The sequence below is a fragment of the Stylophora pistillata genome, chromosome 7 (genome assembly GCF_964205215.1).
Source record: "Stylophora pistillata chromosome 7, jaStyPist1.2, whole genome shotgun sequence".
NCBI classification, from domain to species: domain Eukaryota; kingdom Metazoa; phylum Cnidaria; class Anthozoa; order Scleractinia; family Pocilloporidae; genus Stylophora; species Stylophora pistillata.
In genome coordinates, this window is record NC_142525.1 from 11114223 (window position 1) to 11140603 (window position 26381).

Here is a 26381-nt window from a genome sequence, read left to right on the forward strand (position 1 = left end):
TTCTCGAATCGTCTCCAATCTCCCTGCGGGCGGACCAACGCGCATTCTTCTCGTAGGTTGTTGAGCAATCTATATCTTTAACCATTAGAGTCACGTAGCGATTTGTGTACCGTAACGATTTGTGTATCGTAACGTTTTGTGTATCGTAACGATTTGTGTATCGTGGTGTTTTTTTTTTTCTTTTTTTATGTCTGATTTTGAACAATTTTACATTTTGATGAAAATGGTAAAATTCTCTTAATATTTCGCCATTCTTCCGCCTCTTCGACTAATTTATTGACGGTTTAGCGTGACAGGGATGCCATAAATGACTGTTGCATTGCGGACCTTTAGGAGCAAGAGCCTATGTCTCTTGACATAAGCGATTCCAGCCGAGAAAAACAAGGGACAAATTAATTATTCCAAAAAAAAACTTCCTGTCTGGAACCTGTTTATATTGGTACAGTATTAAGACTGCCAATTGTGAATCATCATCGATGTTCACTTACCTTGCTGCTGAAATGTACGCATTATATTTTGTCTTCTTATTACCACTGAAAATGAATACGCGCAACTCTGGCGCTTTTGTCAACTGACAACTTTAACAAGGATAACAACAACTTGCGGTTTAATTCAAGAGATTTTGCTTTAGATATAGAGGGAGTATTGGAATATTGTAAAGAGGAAGTCTAGCAAACTGTATTTATTTTCCTATTTTTTTTTTTCAACTAAGTTTCGAAAGGGAAGTTTTGCGGATATTTCAGTGTGATTTATGAGAACACTTCGTGAATGGCATTCCATCCGGGCTCGTGTATTCAGGCTGACTCATGGACAGAAAAATATCAAGGAAGTTATATGGACGTTAGCATGAGTCAATGTTTTCATATTACACAGATCATAATTTCAATTTTAAGAGTGGAAAACGATCGAACTTTGCTTTACTAATACGCAGTACGGTCTCCATTCTCCTTATTTCAGCAAAAGTAAGTACTGTAACACTGGGTACTTGCATTGAAGGCAGAATTGTGCCCTTCATCGAACAATCTCAGCGATAGCTTCCGCACATTGGAAACTCCATCTCAATTTTACAGTTTCTTTTACATCATTATGCATAATATCTTATTCCCAGAAATAAACATTACGAACTACATATTGAAGGTCATTTTCAGACATTGTGATAAAGCTAAGAGAGAGGATGTCGGAGGCTGAAGCAAAACGGAAGGAGGTTTCGCGATGATTATTCACAAAAGAATCTGTCATCTCCCACTCCAGGCAAATAAGATTGTTCCATGAAACTTATCAGTCTGTCAGTTATATCGAGAAATTCAGGTTGTCTGCCATGCCGGGTGGTTAGAATGACCTTGACTTTGAGGAGGTCTAGATTGAGTCAGAGCCGCCGATTGTTGTCTCGCTTTACGTAGTATTAAAGCTATAAATCATGCGGATTTACTGAACCTGTCGATCAAAATCGCTACGTTGGCGAAGGGTTAAGTGTGGCTAGTACCAACAGGCGGACAACAATATTTAACTGTCTTTTTCCAATCAGGGAAATGCGCTTTTTACTGCCCGTGAGCGGAACGAAGCTTATGGAAGGAAATGATGTAATTTGTAGGAACACGTACACCGCGAATCGGATATAAAATCTTTAGTCCTTTTGTCACGTCAGTCATTCATTTCCTTTCAAGTAGTTAAAAAGCACGAAGTTTGCACAGAGTCTAAAATTGATACGTAAAGAAGAACAGAATCTCAGGTTGGTGTACTTTTAATTTTTGTTATTAATCCGCTTGAAACTCGAATTTCGCTAGACACTCATACAAGAAACGAACGTCATTTACTGTTACGTCAGTTATGTGAAGTGCATCATCATAGGTATGGTTTTCTAAAGCTGTACGCAATTGAAGGGTTTTCTACTGGCCGGCGGACCGTGTAAGTGCGGCGGCCCACAGGGGCAGTACAAAAATATTTATCACAGTACAAAAATATATATTCCAGTACAAAAATATTAATTTCAGTACAAAAATATTTATCCCTGTACAGAAATATTTATCTCAGTACAGAAATATTTATCTCAGTAAAGAAATATTTATTCCAGTACAAAAATATTTTTGTACTGGGATAACTAGTTTTGTACTAGGATCAATAGTTTTGTACTGGGGAAAACTATTTTTGTACTGGGAATAATATTTTTGTACTGGGAAAAATATTTTTGCACTGAGAAAAATGTTTTTGTACTGGGAAAAATATTTTTGTACTGAGAAAAATATTTTTGTACTGGGAAAAATATTTTAGTACTGGGAAAAATATTTTTTTACTGGGAAAATATTTTTGTACTGCCCCTGTAGGCCACCGTATGTAAGCGTAGACTACGAAACAAAAACAAAAAGTGAAAAAATATTGAGGTTAGCATGCCCAAAGTTCCGCGCGACGCACCAACAGCTCATAGTCAAGTGTAAGCGCGACAGCGAAACAGCGTTATTAAATGGCACCACAGAAGTCGGGAATTCTTGTTAACTGACATATGTCCTTACGTGTTTTAGTCAGGTACCTGTCTGCAGAGGCGGGTGAACTGCGCATGCGTGACTTAACTCGTGCTATGACTTTGTGTGCAAATATCAAAAAAATAAAAAAATAAAAAAATTAGCGAGGGTTCCGAAAGCAAATCGACAGAAATTTCAGGGAAAACTGCCTGTCGCTTCTCAATCAAAGTGTTGACCTTCATATCATTAATTTCTTGTTTTTCCCTGCCCTGACAAAGACATTCCGAAAAGCTGAACAAGATCAAGATATTGCTTTAATTCTTGGGTCACTCGATGTTGAGACTGGAACTAATTTTGAAAATTGCCTTTCGGGGTAACACCATCTAAAAATCAGATTTACTAATATTAACTTTCAAATAAAAAGAAAGGAAAGTTTGTAAAGGAAACAAGGTTTGTCAAATTACATTACACCTCAAAGTGTTGAATACAAATAAGACTTCGATCTACCACCGGAACTAACTTGTGATAAAAAAATATTTCTTGCTGTTATTTTTTGTTTTGTTTTTGTTTCTGTTGTTATAGTAGTAGTAGTAGTAGTAGTAGTAGTAATAGTGTGTTTAATGTCAACAGAAGAACATATTCTTTGAATCATTTAGGGAAATGTCATGCTGTTTTGAATATTGTTAAGATGCTTATCAGAAAATCATAACTATCACCTCAAAATCAGATTTATTTTTATATACCGCGACTGACTGGACATGTCACAATTTGAAATTGCGAAGTGACTGCTGTCAAAGTAAATTAAATATTCCCCCCAAGCGGAAACAAAAAAAAAAAAAACTCACGGAATTTCCGAACTTCTCTTTGCAAGCGATTCATCCAGATTGCGTGTCCGACGGACGAAATTGATAGTTTTCATCGCTAAACTTAAGCACGCGGTGTTTCTGATCTCATGTAAACACGCACCGAACCCTATCAAAGCTATTTAAATTTACCTTTTAAACAATACCTCCTGCATAAATGCAAGAAAAAATAATTAAGAAGAATATTTTGTATACACGAAAGTCACGCGAGATTTCTCAAACACGCAATCGCTGCCAAGTGTATTTTATGATCAACGGTTTGAATTCGCGTTTTATTTGTTCAAAAAAATAGTGTGGAGACTTCACTGGGAGGTAGTGTAGGCTCGAACTGTCAGGGTTAAGGTCAAGACGTAACCTTAGGGTTCAACGGACGCGAAGTTATTAATAAATACTAATTTTCATATTTGATTAAACCACGTGTATAAGTAGAACAAGTTTTGTGTAATAATATCAGTGACTTTGGCTTTCATTGAGGGATGTGCTAATCGTATTATTGCAAAGTGAATCATCACAACTTGAAATCACCTTGGAAATTCAAGTTGTACGCATGGGTGACATATTCTGCCAACGGACAAAAACGTTTTAACGAAGACTGTCACATTATATTACTACAAGTATTTTTTAGCGGGAAGGTAAGTTGCTGTAAGTCGACGATTTTTTTTGTGTTGTGTGAGGTCTCAACACAATTTTCCCTTCAAAGCAAGTTCCTGAACTTCTACGAATGGGTTCGTTAAGCCAGTGCACGCCATTAGAGCGAAATGCGAGAGAACGAAAGCTTTTTTCGTCATTCATGGACCAATACGCTGAAATCTCATTGATCCAATACAAACACAGACATATTAACATAACAGTAATTTCCTGCCGAGCATGCTAAATATGTCACACTCTATACAGACAAAACAAAGTTTTTACAGAAAAAATTAAAGAGTAACTTAGAAGTAAATTCCTGGCAAGTTTGTAGAGGCGTCCATTGACGCATGAAACGGGCGTTTCAATTGAAAAAAAAAATTGTACTTCCTACAGGAAGTGCAATAAGTTCGTAAATCGGCCACAAATCGGCACTTCCTTCACGCGAATGCGTGGTAAATGGAATCCCCCACGTGATCTTAACACTCCTTTGTGATTGGTCAACTATATCCGTATCTTTACGGCGTGCTCCACCGCTCCTACCCCTCCAGTGTAGACAAGTTTTCTTGCATTTCAATGATTTTGACAATGAAACCATCGTTTCTTTGATGCAGAAATTTACGGATTTAGACGCGAGAAGTGTGTGTTTGGTGGTTATGGTTGCATGCTTTGGCGAAAGGGACTGAAAAACTTATGGTTCGCGGGAACGTTACCGGAGGACAGTTCGACCATCTATTTGGCCTTTTGTTTTTGTTGGATGCTTGAATTTTAGTTCTGTCACTTGCGTGGGGTATTTGTAGGGCGAAACTGATAAAGTTGGCGAACTTGGCCAGTAATATGCTCAATGGTTTCCCAAGTGGATGTCTTGAGCGATCGAGAAAAGGAGATTTTGTCGAATTATGACAGGTTTGGACGTGAATGTGCCCATTCGTGTTCTTGAGTTTACGGTTGGGTCTTACTGATCAAACGCTCTTGTGTGTGTCCTTTCTTTAGCCGATTGTACGGATTTTTGCGAATTCAGGACCCAGTTGGAGATCCATCTTTGCCTGACCTGAACCACAAATCGTTATTGCTTAAGGTAAGACTGAAGTTTGAGGACTCTATGTTGTGGACTTTTTCTGCAAAGTTTATGATTTCTGTTGATGCACTCGACGGTATCAGCTTTGCTGACAGTTTGCCGGGAGCATTAATTGTTTGGTAACCGAATAATTACGCGAACGACGTGGAGTAGAAGCATCCTTTATTTACAATAAACACTTTGCTAATGAGAATCCTTATAATGTGCCTTTAAATCCAGGGTGTAGCATTTCTCGAGAAAGAATTGCAACGAGAAGGGAAGTCAGTCCATCCCTCCACATTCTGTAGACTGGGACACATTCACCTGTTGCTTGACGACTTTCCTAAAGGTACTGTAAAAATTGAACGGTACTACGCGAGAAATTGCGTAAGAGTTAAGAATATTCGCATATTTTATTACCTTCCTTAAAGTTGGTTGTTTCTGATTGAAAAGGTTCTAAATAAAAGTTAAAAAAAAAAAGCAGTACTTTCCTTCCGTGAGTTCATCAGTCAGTGTACTTCAAAGGTTTTACGTCTAATACGTAGTTACAAATGGTAGTGATTTATTGTCAAATCTCTCGATTCGTCGCTCTCTCAGTGTATCTTATATTTCATTTTCAGCGCTTTCAGCTTACCAAAGGTTCTTTAACGTTCAACAGGTCGATTATTGGAAGGTAAAGTTGGCGTAATTTTATTGTTTGCACTCGTGCGAACTTCAGTGATAGTGTACACTTTATTGTATTGCGTTTTCACGAAGCTGTCTTTAAATCGCTGTGTATTCGGGCATTTAAAACGCAGTTTAGCCGAGAAAAGCTTTAAATATTACAGTTTTAAACGGAAATTGTAGCACTAGATCATTCTTGTCGTGTTATATTTATCTTACGAAGAGTTCCTTTTGTTTTCATTCTACGACCTTGATATGGTCAATGAGTTCAAACTTCACTTGAACTCAGTTCGAACTGAAGTTGTAGTCGTGTTTTCAACGCAACTCATAAACCAGAAAGAGTGAAATAGTGTCTATCCAAAAAGAACGAAATATTTCAGTTAGTGTTAACATCAGGAAGTTGGTATCATTTTCAGTTTAGCTAAACGAAATATGTTTGAACCGCCAAATCCACGATTGCCAGACAAAAGACATTTGTTCATCAATTATTGAAGAAGGGAAATTCTGTTTTTGCCGATTTTAAACTCTTTAGTACTCTTTAGTAAAAGCGTAGGGGCCAAAGCGGAAACTATTTACCACTCGTACGTCGCTCAGGGAAAATCCCATCATTAACATTGCCCATTTTCCAGATTAATGCATTTTGGATCTTGTTCTTGAAATTGAATTTAATAAATTTGCCTCTTATAAACTTGTCCTATGCATATATAAATGTAGCTACAGTTTTTAAGTGGCCGAGTTTAATTCAAAAATGAAAAAAGATAGTTGTGCTATTTATAAACTTCACTTTCAATCAATTTAGAATGCAGCAATGTTTATTGCGAATTGCTCTATTTAGTCAGCAAAAAATGCTTGATAAGGCGAATTAGGATACATGTGTGAGCATTCATTGCAGAAACTAGCCTTGTGTTGTCATCAGATGTTTACAAATGATTCTTAAGAACTTAAAGTTATTACTGGTACAGTGCCAGAATTACTTTAAAGATGTCTGATTAATTTATTTTTAGGAAATTTTATTTGAGTTGGTGTTTACATTGTAGGTGATTGAATGACACGTCACAAAGGTGTCAAAAAAGTAAAATGGTTTTAGATCACCCAAGACTATTTACATCATAATGTTTTGTCTATTACAGTTGAGAAAATATCTTTTACTGGTTGTTAGCATGGTGAATGAAACTTAGATTTTCTACTCAGTAGATAAGCGAAAGGGATGCTAGAGAGAGCTTTTATTTCAAACAAACAGCATATTCTAACATGACCTGTAAGGCAGTTCACATTTCATATACTTAGCTCTTAAACAAAGAACACACAACTGAAATTAAAAGTGATAGCTTTATCCTTGCAGTTCAACTTCGTAATATGCCTTGGGGTCCACACCATTGGAGCTTATTCAAATTTTGAAGCTGTCACAATATTGTTACTCTCTGGGGGTGGGAGGGAGGTATTCCAACATGGTTACTCTCTTAGTAGTTGGTCAGGTCTCTATGAGAAATGAGAAAATGGTTAGGGTTAGCTATATTTGGAAAACAACATGTCTAAGCTGGAGTCTGATGGAAAGCTTTATGGTAGGAAAGTCTTAACTAAAAGTGGAATGCACCTTTCGAGGTGTAACTTTGTAGTCATGGAGAGCGTGTCTTGTTCATGTGAGCCAAAGGAAACCAATATTGTGTTCTGTGCAAAATTTGTTTTAAATCGGATTGTAGAAAAGATAAGGACTTGATAGCTGTGTGCATTATTTCAAGATAGTGTCATATGTAATTTGAATCAATCAAGGTCAAACCTTTGCCTGTGTGACAAAGTAAAGCTTTTCTTCAATTTTTTAAGATGCCGGTATCTTCTTTTGTCCAAATAATATATGAAAGCTTGGGAAAATACAGGCAAGAAAGATGGTTTTAGGTTATCTTTTATGCTAAATGTAATTGTGCTCACATAAGTATGTGTTAAACATAGCAGTAAGTTCTATCTTACACCACGTGGATGGATTGTTGATTGAAAAAAAAAAATTGCGGTTGTGATCACTGGGGTGGATGAAGTAATGTACAAGGTTTTGAAATCTGATATAAGTTAAATTAGTTCATCTCTTAATTATGAAAAGATTTAAACAATTCTTTGAAGACACATTGTTTTAAATGACCAACTTACTATCGCTAGAAAGACAGTCATTTTTTGTCCCATGATTCTGGACTGTAAACCAGATATCACCTTCTTTAAATTGTTAGATATCATGGTTGTGTTTCCCTTGAGATAAGCATAAAAGTCGTAGAGATAGACTGAATTTTGATGCATTCATCATACTCGTGTTCCAGTTTCTGTAGGTTAAAACTTGAAGAGTGATAAAAAAAAAAATGGTAAGCACACAGAGAAGTTATAATTCTAGTGAAAGAATTTTGTCATTGACAAGAGCATCACAGAGGCTTTTTGGTAAAACAAATCTAGATAGAGAGCTTTGTTTCTCTGAAATTCCAACATGAAAATATGTACACTGTGTCTTATGACTTTTGCGTTGCTAAGTTGCACTTTTTTCAAGGTCCTGCATTGTTTTTTTCCCTTTCTCTAATACACGGTGAAACTAGCCTTCATGTAAAGTTGCACTGATCATTTCCCTTTAGGTTAGTGGGAGAAAATCACATTGGTTAGATATGTGTAATTAGTTTTATTGGCTATTTTTTTGTCCTGAAACACAATTACTCCAAATTATACAATGGTGAAAATTATTGTTATCCTCCTGCAGTATTTAGAGGAGAGGAAATATGTTCTAGCCTAGTCCCTTAAATTGGTAGTAACTTTCTAAAAGACACTTAAACCCACCTATAATTATGAGAAGATCTGATTTTCGACAGTACGTCATCCCATGAATTACATGTTGTACTCTTTGTCACCATCTAATGTGTATTTGACATTCCCTTAGCGGGAAAGTTTTATTCACCTTGGTCTTTATTACATGGTCATTGATATTATAGCAAGTATTCTTGCACTATGAAAAATTCACGAATGATACAGCAGATGAGTAAATATTGGTGTTAAGATATGTTTACAGCAGAAGTACAGTGATGTTAACTCAAAGAAACTTCACATTGCCTACAAACTTGGTTCATGCTAGTGATTATAAGTGATCTGCACTATAATTTATGAAGATTCATATGTGGACTACTTTGAACTTAACTGTGGTTATAAAGAAACACAAACTCTTAATTCCCTGCTGTGGAGTAATATCAATATTAGCCATAACATTGTGAAATTATTGTCATTGATAGAATTTTCATTTTTAAGTTGACACACTGAACAGGTATGCAAGTACACTGTAACACATTGGCAGAATTTTTGAACTCATCTTAATGAAGTGTGTTCTTTCCTTTATTCCATTTACAGGATGCAACATTTCTTTATGGCCTAGGGATTGTTTATTTTAATTTCTCAGCATATCCCTGGTAAGAGCAACCTCTTCATCCTATGCTTATCGGTTTAGTAAGGTGCAAACAGAAGTTTGGCAACCATGTTTTGACATTAAAATCATGTTATTGTCACAGGAAACTTGTTCTGTTTCCAGCGGCAACAGGCCTTTATTTTCAATGTTTTGGTGACACACAACTCTTTAGATGGTCACCATCAAATGGTTGGCTGTGAAAACCCCGTTAATTTGCAGTTTAAACTCAGTTACCAAATTTTTTTTGAATCTCGCTCAACTGATAATCATGGTATTAAAGGGTAATGGTTCAAATTCATTCTTGATTTAACTTTTTTAACCAGTATTTAAGTTTGTTTTTTTTTTATGAAAATTAAACTGGTTTGAAGAATTTTGAATGAAAAAAAAATTGATCCACAAGGTACACCTGAACATACAGTATCTAGAGTCTCTTTGGGTTATTTGGTGTTACAAAGTTATGGTTGTCTTAGGTTTCCCAGCTTGTCCTGGTACCTTTCATCCCTAGTGCGTCAAGTGCCCTAAAGATTCTAGGTGTCCTAAGTGTGTCTCTGCCTAGACAGTGAGCTGTCCCTCCTTTTCAGTGAGGTCTGTTGCACAAGCCAAAGAGAAATACATGTAAAAAATTAACATCAGTGTGCTGCACTAATCAGACTAATTAGTCTGCAGTCCCTTCTTTTTATTCATGACACTCCCAGAGTTCCATGCAGCATACTTGCATTAATTTTTGTTTTCTGTTTTTGTTTTTGTTTTTCCCTTACTTGTGCAATGGACTTTGCTGAAAAGGAGGGACTGCTTGTAGTCTTGTCTCAGCTGTCCTTAGTATCCTAGGTGTCCAAGTTGTTTTAAATTGAGCTGTTCCAAGTATGATCCACAGGTTGATCTCGTGCATTCCTGTGTCCTAGGAATCTCAGGTTTATCACAGGTATCCCGGGTATCCCAAGTGCTCTAGGTTTCTCATTGTCTCTCTCATTCACTTTTTCATTTGTCTTCTCGAATTTGGTGTCATAAAAAATGATAATTATAGTAATGTTAATAAAATGCCTTATTATTGCTTAACATGCGGTATTTTTTGCAGATAAGGTTGGGCTTTGAAAAAATTAATACAAAAACTATCTTGAACCATTTCAAAGTAGAATTTTGCCATTGTGTGTTTCTATTCAACAGGGCAGTAAAGATTTTTCAGCAAGTGTTGTACATAGATCCCAGCTTTAATTGTTCCAATGAAGTTCATCTCAGACTGGGGATCATACTCAAAGAACAAGGAAGCTGTGAAGCTAGTATTAAAGTAAGTTCATCTTACGATTGTTTGATAGCCTAAATTTCTTAAACACCAACAAAACAGAGTACATATTTGTATTTATTCTCTCATAGCAGGGGTAAAGATTGTAAAGTGTACTTATCCTTTAAGGAAGGTGTAGATTAATTTCAAACTTGAAGAAAATATTAGGATTTATTTTTCAAATCTATAGATCACAGTGCAACTCCTGTATGCACATTTGTGGAAGTTACCTTTCATATATTGCTGACTGTAGCTACTGATTAAATCTTACTATGTGTTGTGTTTTCAGCATTTTCAGATGGCATTAATGGATTCCAGTCCTTGTTCATTATCTAAAGTTGAAAGTAAGCTAGTAATACTTATACTATTACAATTGACTTAAATTATGTTAGCAGTCTAAGCATCATAGAACTAGCGCATTTGAAGGCACTCCTACTTTCCATAAAATTATTATGCAGTCTACAGAAGGCCCAGAGATTTTCAGATTGCAATGGCAAAGATTCAACAAGATTGAACAACATCTACAACATTAGATTGTGTGGACATGTAGCCGTGCAAACATCTTTCTAATTGTCAATATTATACTTTGGATACAATAATTTTGATATTAACAATAGCTGACCGTTTTCTTGTCCAGTCCGCTTTCACCTGGGACACCTTTTCGAGATGCAGAACAAGTGTGATTTAGCACAGGAAATGTACGAGACAATCATAGAGAGTCCTAACACACCTAATGCTGTCAGGGCTAATGCTTACAAACAATTAGGTAAGTGTTTAATACATTATATGTCTGTTACAATGTGATTTGCACTCGGGGAGACATTTGGCAAACGTTACCTTTCAAAATAAAGTGTCTCCCTGCTAAAAGCTTTAAAAAAGAATATAAACTCTTCCTACTTGGCAGGCAGACATCTTGAACAACTTTAACCTATCATAGAGCTCTATTTTACTATTTTAACTATTTAGTATATGTGCTATCTCCTTAAGTGTATTTAACTTTCACCCATCTGTAACTGCTCTGTGTTAGTGGCCAACTCAAAAGCTTGGCTCCTTTGGCTACTACACACTCCTTCCACTGCTTTGTGTAAATTAATGTATAGTTAGGACTCTCTTCTTTTATTTTTTTCTACTTTTTCTCTTTCTTGTTGTTGTATTTTTATTAGAATAAGTGTGAATAAAAGAATGAATGAATGAATGAATTTAAGATTGAATGGGAAATAGGGATTTGGGTAATGGTGAAGAGGCTTGAATAAGCTACCAAGATTTGTAATTAAAATGAACCTGGTAAACCTTATAGCTCAACTTTAAAGAAGGTTAGTGTCTTGCCTCGTGGCACAGCATGAGAAGTGCCAATAATGGCTTACTATGTCTACTTTGAGTGACAAAAATACAGTGGTTGGCATGCTTCTCCTTAATAGGCGGTTGATAACCCTCCACTTAACATAAACAAAAATCTTTATACTTCATCTCCAGCAAGTTACTGAAAAGTCCCCCCTCCAGGGCTCGACACTAACTTTTCAACTTACTAGCTAAACTGACTAATGGCAATCAAAACCCACTTGCCAAAACTGAATTTCTACTAGTCTGTGGTTAGTGGGCTGCTGTTAGTGTCGAACCCTTAGTTTGTAGTCTTAGGCTGTTAATGTAGTTTTAAAATCCTAGTCATGTATATAAATAATTGAGAATTTTTTTGTAATTTATTTTTAAGAAACAGGGTCCCCATGGATACCAGCCTTGAGCTGAATGGGCTACCCTGTGTAAATAAAGTTTTACTAACTTAGTAGTTAGTAACACTTACTTACTTACTGACTTACTTACTGACTTACTTACTTACAGTTTACTTACTTACTTACTTACTTACTTACTTACTTACTAACCCTGCCCTTTCTACCCAAAATTAGTGATCTTTTTGTTAATACCAGGCAAAATGGGTGACCATTCCATTAATACTAGGCGAGATATATATAAAAATTTTCAAAAACATTCGAAACATAGAAGGGCATGTCAAGGCTCTAGCAACTTAATTCATTTGCAATTACAAACTTGTGTCATCATATATAGTAAGAGGACTGCTTCTATTCTTTTCTGTTAAATAGGATGGATGTATTACAACAAAGAGCACCTGGGGGACAGAACATCCAGAATGGAAAAAGCTGTCCAGTTGTTACTGAAAGCTATTGAGACAGATCCAAACAGTGGTGCTGCATGGTATCTAATTGGCAGGTGGGATGTGTTTTGTTATGGTAGCAACTTGTCTAACCTTGTGGTGATTTTATGTCCCTGGTGCTTGATTTTTTCCCTTTCTTTACCACTGTATTACTTCTTTACTAATGGTGTTCTACAAGCTTGACTCTGAACAGTAGGTCCTCAGGGTTAGAGAAATTGAATCCATATTTAATGTTTTTGTTTTATAGGTGTTACGCCATGCAAGGAAAAGTTCATGATGCCTTCACTTCGTACCGTCATGCCATTGATAAGTCAGAGGCAAATGCCGATACATGGTGCTCCATAGGGTAAGTTCTGTCTCACACCAGATTTTCTGAAATTGAAGCAGTTATTCTTTTTTTTTTTTTTTTTTTGAGGAATATGGATAACACCTTTGAAAGTGAATCCTGGCTTTTTTTTTTTTTCCTTGCAGTGTGTTGTATCAACAGCAAAATCAACCCATGGATGCTTTGCAGGCCTATGTGTGTGCCATTCAGTTGGACCCCACCCATGTGGCAGCATGGACTGACTTGGGTATTCTATACGAAGCCTGTGAACAGTTGAGGTGAACAGTTCTTCTTTTTGCTTGTCTGCTCTTTTCATTGCCTAGTATAGGCAGTGTATTTCAAGTGGGAGGAGAGATGTTTGTGAAAACCTTAAAACAGTGCTTTCAATAAGACCTGGCACCCGCCGGAGCTCCGGCGGCTATTCTGTTGCGAGTCGCCGGGTATATTTCACCGCGCTCAAGTCGCAGTCGCCACGCTAAGTCGCAATCAAGTCGCTCTCCGGCGGATGTTGTACCGAGGTAGCCACCTATTTCAAATCTTATTGAAAGCACCGTTAAAATATCTTAAGTTAGCAAATGCCCTAGAGAGAAAAACAAAATCGTACTAGCTTGAAAAAAATTAATTTAAAGCAAGGAGAAATTTGAACCTCAAGATATCTTTATGATGTTGAGGTTCCCCTTAGCTTGGAGGACAGTTACCCATGTGGAATCTCCCTTATCTTTGGGCTTGGTTTTCACTTGTAACAACACTCCCTTTCCCTCACCATTGTGGTAGACATAATTTTACTGCATTTGAGTCTGCACTTGTACTGCATTCTTCTCCCTTAAACATCCAAGATCTGATCACTAATTCTCCCCTCTAGCTGCTACACATTTCCTGTGAGTTACGAACAAGTATACCGGTATTTGGTTCTAGATCAAGCTAACAACATCTAACTGATAAAATAATTTGAGTGTTCTCATTACCTGTTGTTAGACATTGTATGGATATGTAAAGAGGAGTTTCATGTTAATCACTCGCAGGAACAACATGTACATGTAAATGGCTAAAGAAAGGCTGTAAAATTTGATTTATTTGTAATTGAAATTGCATCTGATGTTTTTCCTGAAATCTTTTGGTTTGTTTCTTTCTCTACTTGCAGTGATGCGATTGCATGTTACAGTGCTGCTAGGAAATATGGTGAGTTATTCAAGTTAAAAACAAACTGAATTTTTGTGCAAAGCTTTCTTTTAAATGCTTAGTTAAATTGAGTTCATGTGGAATTGTTGATCCTCAGGTGCAACTGATAATACAATTGAGGCTCGAGTCAAGGCACTGCAAGCCCAGCTGGCTATGATGCCTCAGCAAGGGAAAGCACAAAAGAAGTAAGTTCTTCCATTTCAAATTCTCTCATGGTCTAAACAAAGGTTAAGTGTTTGTAACTTCCTTCTCTTGGCAGTCCCATCTTTATTTTATTTTTTTCAGGTTGTAGAGTATTTTGCTTTCCAACTGTGCACTTAGTTTTACCAAGGTATTATATTCCTGCAGGGGTATATATTCATCAAATTCATTGGCTTAGATGTGAAACTTTTTTTTCTCCTAGGAATATTCCATCTGTCGATGAGGCTTGGCAGTTACCTATTCCAGCAGAGCTTACAACAAGGACAATAAGGAATGCACAAGTAAGGCCTGCCATGAGTATAGTTCATTGGCCATGAATATACATGCAGTCCATCTTGCAAGAATGAGTGCAAGGGCACTGTAGGAACCTAATGTATGGTCTGACCAGGTTCATTGTAGCTCATCTGGTGTTCTGAGCACTCTGTATAGTTTCAGTTGGTGTTTCGGAGTCAGTCATTCTTCTTACCGCATGTGTGGCTTGCGGAATGTTTAAAGCAATGGGGCTTGTTGCCAAAGATGTATACCAAGCAATGTCCTCCATATTTGAAAATTTACAAAGGGGATTCTTTTGAACTTACAGTACTTTTGACCTGTTTTACAACCCTGTAATGTAGACATTCATACTAGTAGCATTTGATGCCATTGTATTGATCCTAAAAAGAAACTTAGTCATAAAAATTATATTTATTTAATTTTCCTTTGAAGTGTACAGTGTAAATGTGTGTACATGTAAATGCAGTAACTGCAAAAGAATTTATTTGTATGGGGAACCAAATAAAGTGTAATACATGTTTCTCATTCTGTCGGGACCAAAAAACTTCCTTAATGGCTGCATAAGGAATCTTTATACTGCATACGATTTTACTTTTACAGGAATGGAACATTGAACTCTAGTTTTTTTTTTTTTATTTCATTGTAGGTAAAGCTATTAACAAGTGCTCAGATGCAAGGTCTACAGCAACAACAACTACAACAAATATACTTACAACAACAACAACAACAACAACAACAGGTTACAGAACCAAACAATGCACAGGCTCATAGTGCAGTTCCTATGGAGAATGCAGTCATGTATTCTGGTAAAAATATGGCGAACCATGTTTCTTTGCAGGACGGGAAGGGTGAAAATCATGATGGACTTAATCAAGCTTCTGTTCCTGCTTCAAGCTCAGGAGAAAACTGGTCTAATGCAGTACAACCACAAAATGGTCAAATTTTGGTTTCGACATGCTCTGAAAATCAATTTGCCAAATCTACCGACAGTTTGACACAAACTGTTACATCTATCATCGCAACTCAAGGAATTACGCTTTCATTACCTGGGCCGTTCTCGCAGTCAGAGTCAATTTTCACCGAGGCGCACAGTAATTCAACCGTTGCTGCCATGGAAACCTCTCTTGCAGGGGGTGATCCTATGATGGCAGTGACCGAAGAGCACAATTCTATAGCAGGGTCTAATGCGTTAACGATTACTTCTCCTCTTTCAAACTTTGTTTCAACGTCATCTAATGCTACAATGTTTAATTCGAGTGCTCCAAGTAGTGAAGGAACAACTCTTCTTCAAGGTGAATCTGGAACTACAGCAACTTGTGAGCAATCTTTATCAAATGAAATGCATTCCGCTCTTTTGAATGAAATAAATTGTACTGCTGATGTGAAGCCAAGCCCGTTAACAGGAACGAGTGACCCCACACTTAGCAATGGACCCATGTCAATGTACACGGGATTTCCAAGTTCAGCTGCCGGAGCAGCAAGTGGATTATCAACAATTTCTCCTTTCTCACCCCCAAGTCATTATGTCATGTCGCCAACACAAAAATCGCCTTTTCACCCGACCGCATCTCAGCTCTCCCCCAGTCTAACTCAACCTTTGTCTATCATCAACCCAAGCTGTTTATCGCCAAGTTCAGGTCTACAGGGAGGGCAGTCTGCTTTCTCTCCAGCTTCTCTTATTCCAACGGATCTCTTATCTCCATCAAAACAACTCGCAGTCATCTCGCCTAGCTCGTCATCCAAGTCACCGTTCAACCTCAGCTCGGGGGGTGATAATTTGGCTGTTCCAAAATTGAACTTGCTGTTTGATTCCAATGCGTTACCGCACCCTCCAGACACTCCACTCCCTCCTCTTCCTACCGACAAGTTGTCGCCACAGACGCCAAGTATTTATGTAAGTGCGTTTCCCATGTAACTTAAATTCTATAACTCGGAGTTCATGTCCAAGAGTTTATCTCTAAATGACCATTTACATGTAGCTACACTACACTTTAAGGCTGTGGTCTAGCAGCGCCCGGTGGCCCCTGGCGCCTTACTTCTGCTCTCGGGCGACTCAGGAATTTTATTTTTTTCATAAAAAGCATATACTGGGCACTCTGGATTTCACAGTTTCAGAGCACTGGGCTCCATTTAATTTTCGTTAGAGCAGAGCCTTGCACTTTGTATTTTAAAGTGAATTAACTCGCGCAGTGTCTGACTTTAAATGTGACTTTCATGCTCACCAATCCCTCTATCATTAGCTATTTCAGTGGTGATATTTTCTTTGATTATTCCTGTGTAGGTTGAAAACAAGAAAGATGCATTTTCACCAGCACTTCAAAACTTGGTGCTGAGTAATTCAAATCCCATCCTAGTGATCAGAGGGTTAGCAGCGGCACTTAGATTAGGTTTGTATCTGATTGAACAATTTATGCATAGTTTTCTTGTTGTACCGGAACGATTGAAACAATTGAAACGATTGAAATACTTGACAGGTTACTTTAAATGTTTTCAAGAAAAGATCAACTAGGCTATTAGCCGTCCCTCTTTCCGGCGAAGTCCGTCGCGCAAGTCCAAAAGAAAAGGAAAATAAGCGAAAAAAAGAAGTTGATGTTGGTGCGCATCACAGAACTCCAGCTGAGAAAGGCATAATAAATTATACTTCACACCCAACCTCAAAATTCCGGTAAACTTTGCGTGCCATCGCGACTTACTTTTCGGACTCTGCAATTTATTATTTACAGCTGCTTCTGTATAAACCCTTTGGCTCCATCCATTAATGCCTTGGAGTCTCGTACGTTAAAAATAAAGCCAAGTATTGATTTTTCTTACAGATCTTAGTTTGTTTTCAACGAAGACTCTTGTTGAAACAAATGGTGAACACCAAGTAGAAGTCAGGACACAGGTATAGTTTGTTTTAGCTTTAAACTCAGTTTCACAGTTCTAAACAGCGAAGGAAACTGTTTCTGGTAATAGAACAGTTTTCAATTGAATGTCGAAAGTAATTCGGGATTACATTGGTTTTTCTTTAATTTGCTCTGTGATTGGTACGGAAAACTCGCGCCACTCTCTCGACCAATCAGATTCAAAACCAACACCAGTCGCGTCTTGGTCGCCCTCGTTTTCCCGCGCTTTAGCTGTGAGTTCTCATTGGCTCTTCAGGATATTTTCCTTTCTTCTAATTGGCCGTTGTAATTATGTTGGTCATGGTTGTATGACAATCGAAAAGTGCCCTAATATCTAGGTTGTCTTTAGTCTCTTTGACAGTATCTTAAAATGCTGAACCTTATATATTCACTAAGATGATTGCCAGACCAGTGAATGAGTTAGGTTGATAACAAATTTGCTGATTATCTTACCGTCCATTTCAGAGACTTCAAGCGTCAGACGAAAACTGGGATGCTGCTGGTGAAAACAAGGTCTGGCTGTGTGAGAGCAGCAGGTAAATGATGTTTTTTCTACCATTTTTGTGGCAGTTCTTGATAACAATCCGGAAGTGAGAAATTTGGTTTCTGTTCTCCCTCCCCTTCGAAAAATTTCTGGTTCCTTACCCTCCCCTCTCCTTTTACGATGAAGCCCTGGATTCACAAAAACATCACAGTAACGCCGTCTATCCATGGTGTTTCTTTTTTTACAGGTCTTATACAACCATTGCAAAGTATGCCCAGTATCAGGCGAACTCGTTTCAAGAGTCTTTGAAGGTAACCGCGTTAGAGAAGTGATAATATAGATTTTAGAAAGTTCGATTTAGATCAAAAAGTGTTTGCGAACCTTTTTTAATAAAATTGTTATAGTCGTGCAACAGGTGCGATTGTCATAGGGGAACTTAAGTGTTTATTGTGTTTGTTTACTTCAGGAGGAGCAGGACAGACAAGCCGGAATCAAAGAACCATCGCAATCAGACAGTGATTCATCGTCAAGCTCCAAGAAGTGAGTTACCTACCCAACAAAGATTTTTTTTGTTTACTTCTGTTTCTAAATCAGATTGAATAGTGCTATGCCATGCCTTAGTATATCTCTCAGTTAGTACGTGCGCTATGATTTGACCAATTTAGCGGGCTGTAACTCTCTGTATGGCCCGCGAAATTCAAGAGTTTTTTTTAATTGAAGTCCTCCGCTCTATTTGAAACCCAGAGATAAAATAAATACCTCACTAACCTCGTTTTTCTCTGTCCGAACTGTAAGTTACGGAACCTGTTAATTTTTTTCCGTTCGGATTTCTGGCCCGCGCGCTTCGCAATAGATCCATAAATAAGCGCTGGACTGTTGTGCGGGAGGTCGAGGGTTCGAGTCCCGGCCGGACCAACACTCAGGGTCTTAAAATAATTGAGAAGAATTTGCTTCCTTGCTATAACCTCAAGAAATGGTTAGATACTCTAGTCTTCTCGGATAGGGACGAATAAATGGAGGTCCCGTCTCCTGCAGGGTTAGGGGTAGGAGACGTTAATTTCCCACACACGAGATTACTGTGTGATGGATGTCCTCCCCTGGGGTGGGATGGGTGGGATATACAGGGCCGTTCTGAAAACCACTTCTGTGAGAACGCACCCTGTCTAAAGATTATTATCTATCTATCTAAATCTGAGCGGAAAAACTCGATCCTTAAAGACCCTCGAACTCGGTTAGGAGGAGGTATATATATAATATAGTGATCTTAGTGTAAGCTTATGGGAGTCTCTCCGTTTGTTTCTAACAGTGGCAGGAAAGGCAAAGGAAAGAAGTTTAAGTGGATTAAGTTTGGAACTAATGTTGATCTTTCTGACGAGAGAAAGTAAGTTTTAGACATGTAGATACTGTAAGTAAGTTTTACGGAAAGGTTTCTTCTTAGACTTGTGTTATACAAAAATGGATATTTAATCGTCTTGTTTTGAATGTACCTGACATGCTTTGCTTTGCTCTCCTCCCTTCAGATGGAAAACTCAACTCCAGGAACTTACCAAACTCCCTCCATTTGCCAAGGTTAGCACCCCCTCGTACACTGAATTTTCTCATCCTTTAAAAATATACACCGACTGAATCCTGGAGTGATCCGGGCGTTCAGGTTCAGTTCATAGAACGAAGCGCGGTAGTAGCGGTGGAGCGAAAAAACGAGGAAAGTTTGGTTCTGATCGGATCGGGTCGGGTCACGCACCCGACCCCCCCAAAAAAAAAAAAAATCCCTCGTTTTTCAGTCCTCTGCTACTATCGCACTGGAAGCCAGGAACAGCTTATATGAACTGAGAAATGGTCAGCAAACTGTGACAATCTGAGTAAGTCTTCAAAGTTCTTTATTTTATTGGCATTCGTCTAGGAGATCTACTGATTGTAATCTCTTTACTTTCTCAGGTGGTGAGTCCTGGGAACATGTTAAGCCATATTGGTCATACAATTCTTGGCATGAACTCAGTGCAGTTGTACATGAAGATACCCGGATGCAGGACACCAGGTATTTATCCGTTCAAACAAGCTTTGGTCAATAGCATCCCTAACAAAGCGAGGTCTAGTTTTCAAGAAAGAAAAGGTGATTAATTTTGAAATATGTTTAAGTACATCTCTGAACTAACCTGCGAGGTGAAAAACCTGAAACGAACTGAATGAATAGATCTTAAATTGTGGTAGACCCTAACTGTTTGTAGAAAAATGTCAGCTGCGTTCTTTCAAAGTGCATTAGAAGGGGTGAATCCACGACTTAAAAGAAACAAAATATTATTAAGTGATAGCGTGGAGTATTTGAATCAGGAAACTCCTGATCTGAAATCCCAGTGCTCTGGATATCTCGGCTAAACTGCCAACATTTCTGTATTTTTTTAGGAAGGATCAAATATTGCATTGCAAGGCATTCTAATGGCTGTATGCTTCTTTGCCAGTTACCAAGAAGATTACATTATTATTGCATCATATAATGATAAAGCTAGTTTTGTACCCATCAAATTTGTCTTTAGGTCATCAAGAAAACAATAATTTTTACGCCATAAATATCAACATTGGACCGGGAGACTCGGAATGGTTTGCAATTCCAACAGAATATTGGGGCGTTTTGCACAACTTATGTGAAAAGTAAGTAACTTGATTCAAAGTGAGACAGTAAATGGCTTGAGCGCGAGGGTAACATTTGAACATATAGTCTGATCGTCCGGGTGAGTGTTGTCGTTAGAAGGACTGGTGTTGGTAGCGCTGACTGACATTTCGACAATCTTGGCGGAAGTCATCGTCAGGGTCGATTGAAGACAACTGATAGTAACTTTTGTTTTTACTTTTGCAGGAATAACGTCAATTTTCTAACAGGTAAGGAGCTTCTCACTACAGTGACACATCACTTTCCCACTCTCTTTAAGCCACTCTCCCCACACCTTCTCTACACGACAAGCCCTCACTCTACAGCCTGCCAGCTCCAAACAGCATTTGTGTTCTCAAACACTGAGACAGCGATGGACGACGTGTAGGTAGAAACACTGGCCCTATTTCTATGATTGCTGGTGTCTCCTTTAACCAATCCATATATATCGTTAAAAATTGGAACTCCCTACATTCGGGCAAATTGATATTTCCACTAAGTAATCCCCCTTTTTGTTTCCTTTATCTCGTTGTTTGTGCAGGCTCATGGTGGCCCATTCTGGAGGAACTCTACGAGGAGCGTGTTCCAGTGTACAGATTCATACAAAGGCCTGGTGACCTGGTCTGGCTTAGTCCTGGGGTGGTGCATTGGGTGCAGTCGTCGGTGAGCAATGAACCATTTCAATCTTAAGATCTCATTCGTAAATCTCCTTACTGTCTGCCATACAGTTCTTATTGTGTTAGTTTGGAGAACTTGGTATTGGATCAACTAATAATCCCGTGATCGATATTTTTCTTGATTGTCGTCTCTGATATTGTATTGATATTGTAAAGGAGAAATTCTGTTTTGGTCACTCATGGGAGTTAGAGGATGAAGCAGTGTAAACTTGAAATCACAGAAGTGCCAAGGTTCTAATAAACTGCCTTTGCATTTATTAGGGCTGGTGTAACAATATTGCCTGGAATGTCGGTCCTCTTACAGGTGAGTGAAGGAGATTGAATGCATTTTCTAGAGACTTCATAAAACGAAATCAAACTACACTACTGTACCTTGTTCATTTGCAACGATTTATGTTTGTAATATTGAAATGATATTTTTGCAGAGGATATGTACACAGCAGCCATCGAAAGATATGAATGGAACAAACTACAAGGTAAGAAAAACACTATCTCCATTTGCAAACATCTCCAAGTGTTTTTTTTTTGTTCTTCTTTCAACGTTGTTTCACTTGGTTTAGCGTAGCTAAGCAGTAGCTGTATCATGTTCATTTTAGGATACTGACAGCAGGTTATATCGCTTTTACTTTGATTTACCAGCCTTGTGATTACTTTACTTCTGACTAAGGCTTCAAAAAACATTTTTGAATGATGATCGAGGAGTGATCAGTTTAGAAGAAGGCTCTTTGCTATTGTAACTTAAAGGGTTATTTTCATGGTCCAGCTGTTAAGTTCAGTGCTGCTGATCTTCACTGTTTATGAAATTCCCTACATTTTCACCTTCAGGTGAGAAGTCCATTGTGGCTATGCTGCACTTGTCATGGAATCTCGCTAGAAATGTTAAAGTTACAGAAAGAAAGTTGTTTGAACACATCAGGTGAGTCCTTGCCAAAGTTATATTCTTGTTTCCCTTCTATTCCTTTAGTGATTGTTAATCCATGAATCTAATAAATATTTCACTAAGAGGTACTTTCATAGAAATGTTCTTGGAAATCTTTGCGGCTAGACTATCATTGTTCCCATCCTCTGCTAGTTCTAATCTTGTAAGTGTTGCGTTTGCTTTCAGAGTTGTGCTGGCCAGGTCACTTAGGTATTGTCAGATTACTGTGGAGAAACTAAAGCATGCTGGGATTGATGTGGTGTGGCATGGCAAAAGACAAAATGAAGGATCTCATTACTGTGCCCAGTGCGAGGTAAGTAGCTTCTCTGTTCTGCTGTGTTATGTTCTTCCTTGTAAGCTTGTCTCGACATATATAAGAGTTACGACATCATCGTACACTCAGAAGTCTCTTGCCAACGTTATCCCATGCATTAGGAAGCTTGGCACCTTTCTTCTGATTTCCATTAGGACTACTTTGGTTTTAGGTTAACGACACTCCATCGAAAGGAGCTCTTTGATGACTTCGTATTTGATTTAACGATACTCTGTCCAAAGCACTGTGACCCGCTTACTAACTTGTGCATCTCTTTCTCTCCTCAGGTGGAGGTTTTCAATATTCTGTTCGTGACAGGAACCAAGAAACACTCGGTCTATTGTCAAGATTGCGCTAGAAAGACCAGCGGTGATCTTGCTGGATTTACAGTTCTCAATCAGGTAAAAACGAAAACAAATTACTTACGTTTGATAAATCGCCGAGTTGTTTGACACCAGTGGTACTTTTTTAGTGTGTTAGTGAAACGTCAGATGTTGGTTGTACACTGTAAGGAGTATATTTATTAAAATTGACTTTTTACACCCTAATATCTGTATGCATATTCTCTATATTGTTCTCTTTACATTTCCTAAGGTGCTGACAAGGAAAATTTGTTTAACAATTAAGAGCTTCGTTAGTTTGTGATCATTTCTTGTCTTCTCTCGACCTTAGTTTTCGATTCAGGGGTGATATTGTAAGGAGAAATTAGATGCTGATCACTCTAAGAGGTGAAAGGGTTAAGGAAATGATTGTCAGATATCCTTTGTTATCATCTTACACCAATTTCTCCTTTTTGCAGTACATGCTTGAGGAGCTGACTGAAGTGTACAATAGTTTTAAATTACATGCGGTTAGTAACAGTTTTTATTTTCGTTTATGAAATAACTGATGAAGTACGACGACCGTCCCGATTGGTCAATAAGCGTTAGTTTATTGCACTTGTAAACCCATTGAAAATCGCACTTTAATTTATGAAAGCAATAGACCACTCTTTAAGTCGGTTTACCGGCCAAATAAACCACGTGGAATGATTGTAGAACGATCGAAAAGTTCGCAGATCACTCGCTTCTGGCTCGCGAACTGATAAAAGTAGCTTAAATTTACTGCTAAATACAAGCACTATCGTGACTCCAAGTTGAGTTTGTGACTGTTGACGATTCGACATAGTTCTGCAGCCTTAATGAGGTGTCAGTATTTTGTTATAATATATTTACAGTTTTTTTTCCTCTTCGCTGTTGTTTCAGGTAACCCACCGCGCTGTGGACACTGTGCTATCCCAGAATCCTTCCCAGGCTGTTGGCTTGGTCGCTCACGGTGTCAGCAATTTAGCGTAGTTAACGTTTTTTGATACTTTTGCGTTTTCTGTTTTGTACAAAAGAGAGCTATATTTTCTATAATGAACAAAGCGTTAAATTCAAGCATCAATCGAATTCTCATGCGAGCTGTACGATATTTAATTTAGGTAATGGAAGATTATATTTGAATTTTTCTGCCAGCTCAGCGCCGTGGCCGGTACAATGAATTCTAAAAAAATCAGCACTTTCCTCCGTCATTTGACAATAATACTTTCTCATTGCAAGATCCTAGAGGTTTATGAGCACATTTTTTTGCACATATTTTTTTTCTTTTCCTTGTTAAGTTCAATGAAGCGTCATCTGTGCACGATCATTTCAATGTTAATCTTCCCAGGCTGTAGCGTGACTGTCTAAGCTTTAAGCTGTCTAAGCTTTAAGTTTTGATGTCACTCAAAAATCGTTTTCGTCACGTCGTGAACACGTGTCACGACTGCGTCAAGAATCGCTCGTTTTTCTTAGTTAATCTTATTGGTTTTTCTTTCTGCTTTTTAATTCAGCCTCTCTTATTGATTTCCAGGTCTTAAATCAAAGACCTTGAAAGAAATTTTTTACACCTATTGCATAAAATTTCAAAAAATCTTGAGGACTACTAATTATTGAAATTCAAGCCGTCGTCAAATTCTGGGTGTGAGAGGATTCACCCCACCCCCTCCCCCCTCGTTTTCTCCTGTAAATTGTATTTTTGGCTCGGCCTAAATAAGCCACCATTCGTATAAGCTATCGTAAATTGCAAGGATAATTTCGGTGGTACTCTGTTCGTCTTGTTATACGTAACAATCTCGTCTGTAAATACTTGTCCTATGGTAGACTGTCTCAGAATAATTGTACGCCGCATTTTTTGTTTGTGCCAGACGAAGGAATAGCATCATCTTACTTTGCATAACTAGGTTTCCCTCTTTACTTGAACAAAATATACTGGTTAACCCTCTTGTTCCCATCATTGACCAGAATGTGAATTTCCCCCCGCCCCCCCCCCCCCCCTAGAATTTTCACGCACTTTCTGGCAAAAAGGTTTTGAGAACTGAGAAAATTATCAGCTCATGGAGATTGATTGGATGAAACACAAAATTTTCTCAGGGTTTATCAACAAAGAAATTTATGGGTATCGCGTTGGAGAATTAAATTATCGATCATGGGAGAGAGAGGGTTAATGTTGCGTAGACATCTTCACGATCCCTTAGCGTTGCATGTGAACTATTTTAAATATGCGATTTCCAATCGTTCATTTCAGTAAAATTAGGTAGTGTAAGAAGAGTGAGAGTTTTATGACGCTGCAACGCGTTGTGTTGCGTTGAATTGGAATCACTGTTATGGTCAGTAAAGAGAATTGTTGTAAATTGTTTTGTAGAATCAAACACTTTTTGCCAAAGCGTTCATAGTGCACGCCTGCTATGGCCTTTTTTCGGGCCAGAAACACAGCACCTTGCAGCAATAAAACTGCATCACTCTTCATTCAAATTCGGCTTCATTTCTTTACCAAAAAATGGAGCTGAAGATCCATTCCACGGTTAGTTAAACGTTAGCGTCATTAGTTCTAACTTAAAACCATGAGTTATGTTTGTCATTTTTACCACACGTTAATGCACTTTTTATCCAGTGAAAATTTATTCTGTATCTCTGGTTAATATGCCTGTACAATGAATTAATTTGGCAGCATTCACTGTGTTATAAATTGCATTAGTTGCACAATATTCAATCTAGATTGTTTTGTCTTGCAACTCCAATTTTCTTATAATGAATTTCAACTGATGAACGTTGTTTGGCCATTGTTACGTTTGTCGTTAGAGTGTTGCTCCTTTTACTCCCAAAGGCCTTGTGTTGTTTTGGAGAGGATTTTCTAAGGGAGCTACACGATTGTTCATTAAATCGTAGTGGCCAAACAGTTGATTTGTTTCCTTTTCACCTTGTTATGCACAACAGTGTGACGACCACACTACGTGAAAATGCAAACGAAAGGGCAAAAACCACTTACGGAGTCAGTCGAACAGGTCTCGTGAAAATTCACCAGGACCCTTGTAGTTGAATATCAATGATGTTTTTGGTTCCAAGAATGAAACGACTCCTGTACTGTTAAGATGTTAAGAATTTTGTATAATTGAGGGTTCGATCTAAACTGAATATGTGCAATTCGCTTTTAAATGACGCGTTTTCCCGGTTGTTAAACCAATCAAATGCGTTGCGCTGTGATATATCGCCACATTGTGGTGCTGAATAAAGATATTTATTTCCGTTATATATATGGTCTTCGTTTCATGGCTTTGCGGCTCGGTAATATAACTAACCACCACTAGTTACTCCCACTTCGATAACATACTCGGTGTTTGCGATTGGGTTCTGATGATCTACTTTAATTTAACCAATTCACTGTCAACATCTGTATGCATATTCTCCCTACTGTTTTCTACACATTTCCTAAGGTGCTGACAAGGAAAATTTGTTAAACAATCAAGAGCTTTATTAGTTGGTGATCATTTCCTTTGTATTCTTGCGACTAGAACGTTCGATTCAGGGATAATATTGTACAGGAAAATTCATTCCCTAACGAGGGAATTCCGCGTTAAGTTTCACGCGAAAACCGATATCACACGAATCG

General features: G+C 38.0%; 1 protein-coding gene across 2 annotated transcripts; it reads left to right on the plus strand.

Annotated features, from left to right (window-relative positions):
- Positions 1–1670: 1670 nt before the first annotated feature.
- On the plus strand, positions 1671–24671 carry LOC111334851 (histone demethylase UTY). 2 transcript variants are annotated; one of them, XM_088728043.1, is made up of 33 exons: positions 1671–1729; positions 4940–5024; positions 5244–5352; positions 5624–5676; positions 9033–9091; positions 10252–10372; positions 10656–10710; positions 11004–11132; positions 12463–12589; positions 12781–12879; positions 13005–13136; positions 14000–14037; positions 14135–14222; positions 14441–14519; positions 15158–16405; positions 16793–16898; positions 17325–17395; positions 17862–17932; positions 18128–18191; positions 18347–18420; positions 19187–19261; positions 19401–19449; positions 19816–19915; positions 20412–20526; positions 20732–20754; positions 21066–21187; positions 21463–21505; positions 21627–21677; positions 22027–22117; positions 22307–22433; positions 22721–22834; positions 23233–23283; positions 23678–24671. In XM_088728043.1, exons 7-33 carry the CDS (start codon positions 10665–10667, stop codon positions 23765–23767), a joined length of 3423 nt encoding a protein of 1140 aa, XP_088584169.1. In that variant the 5' UTR covers positions 1671–1729; positions 4940–5024; positions 5244–5352; positions 5624–5676; positions 9033–9091; positions 10252–10372; positions 10656–10664; the 3' UTR covers positions 23768–24671. The 2 variants fall into 2 exon arrangements, with proteins under 2 accessions (XP_088584169.1, XP_088584168.1); XM_088728042.1 differs by lacking the exon at positions 1671–1729 and adding an exon at positions 4489–4852.
- Positions 24672–26381: the final 1710 nt, after the last annotated feature.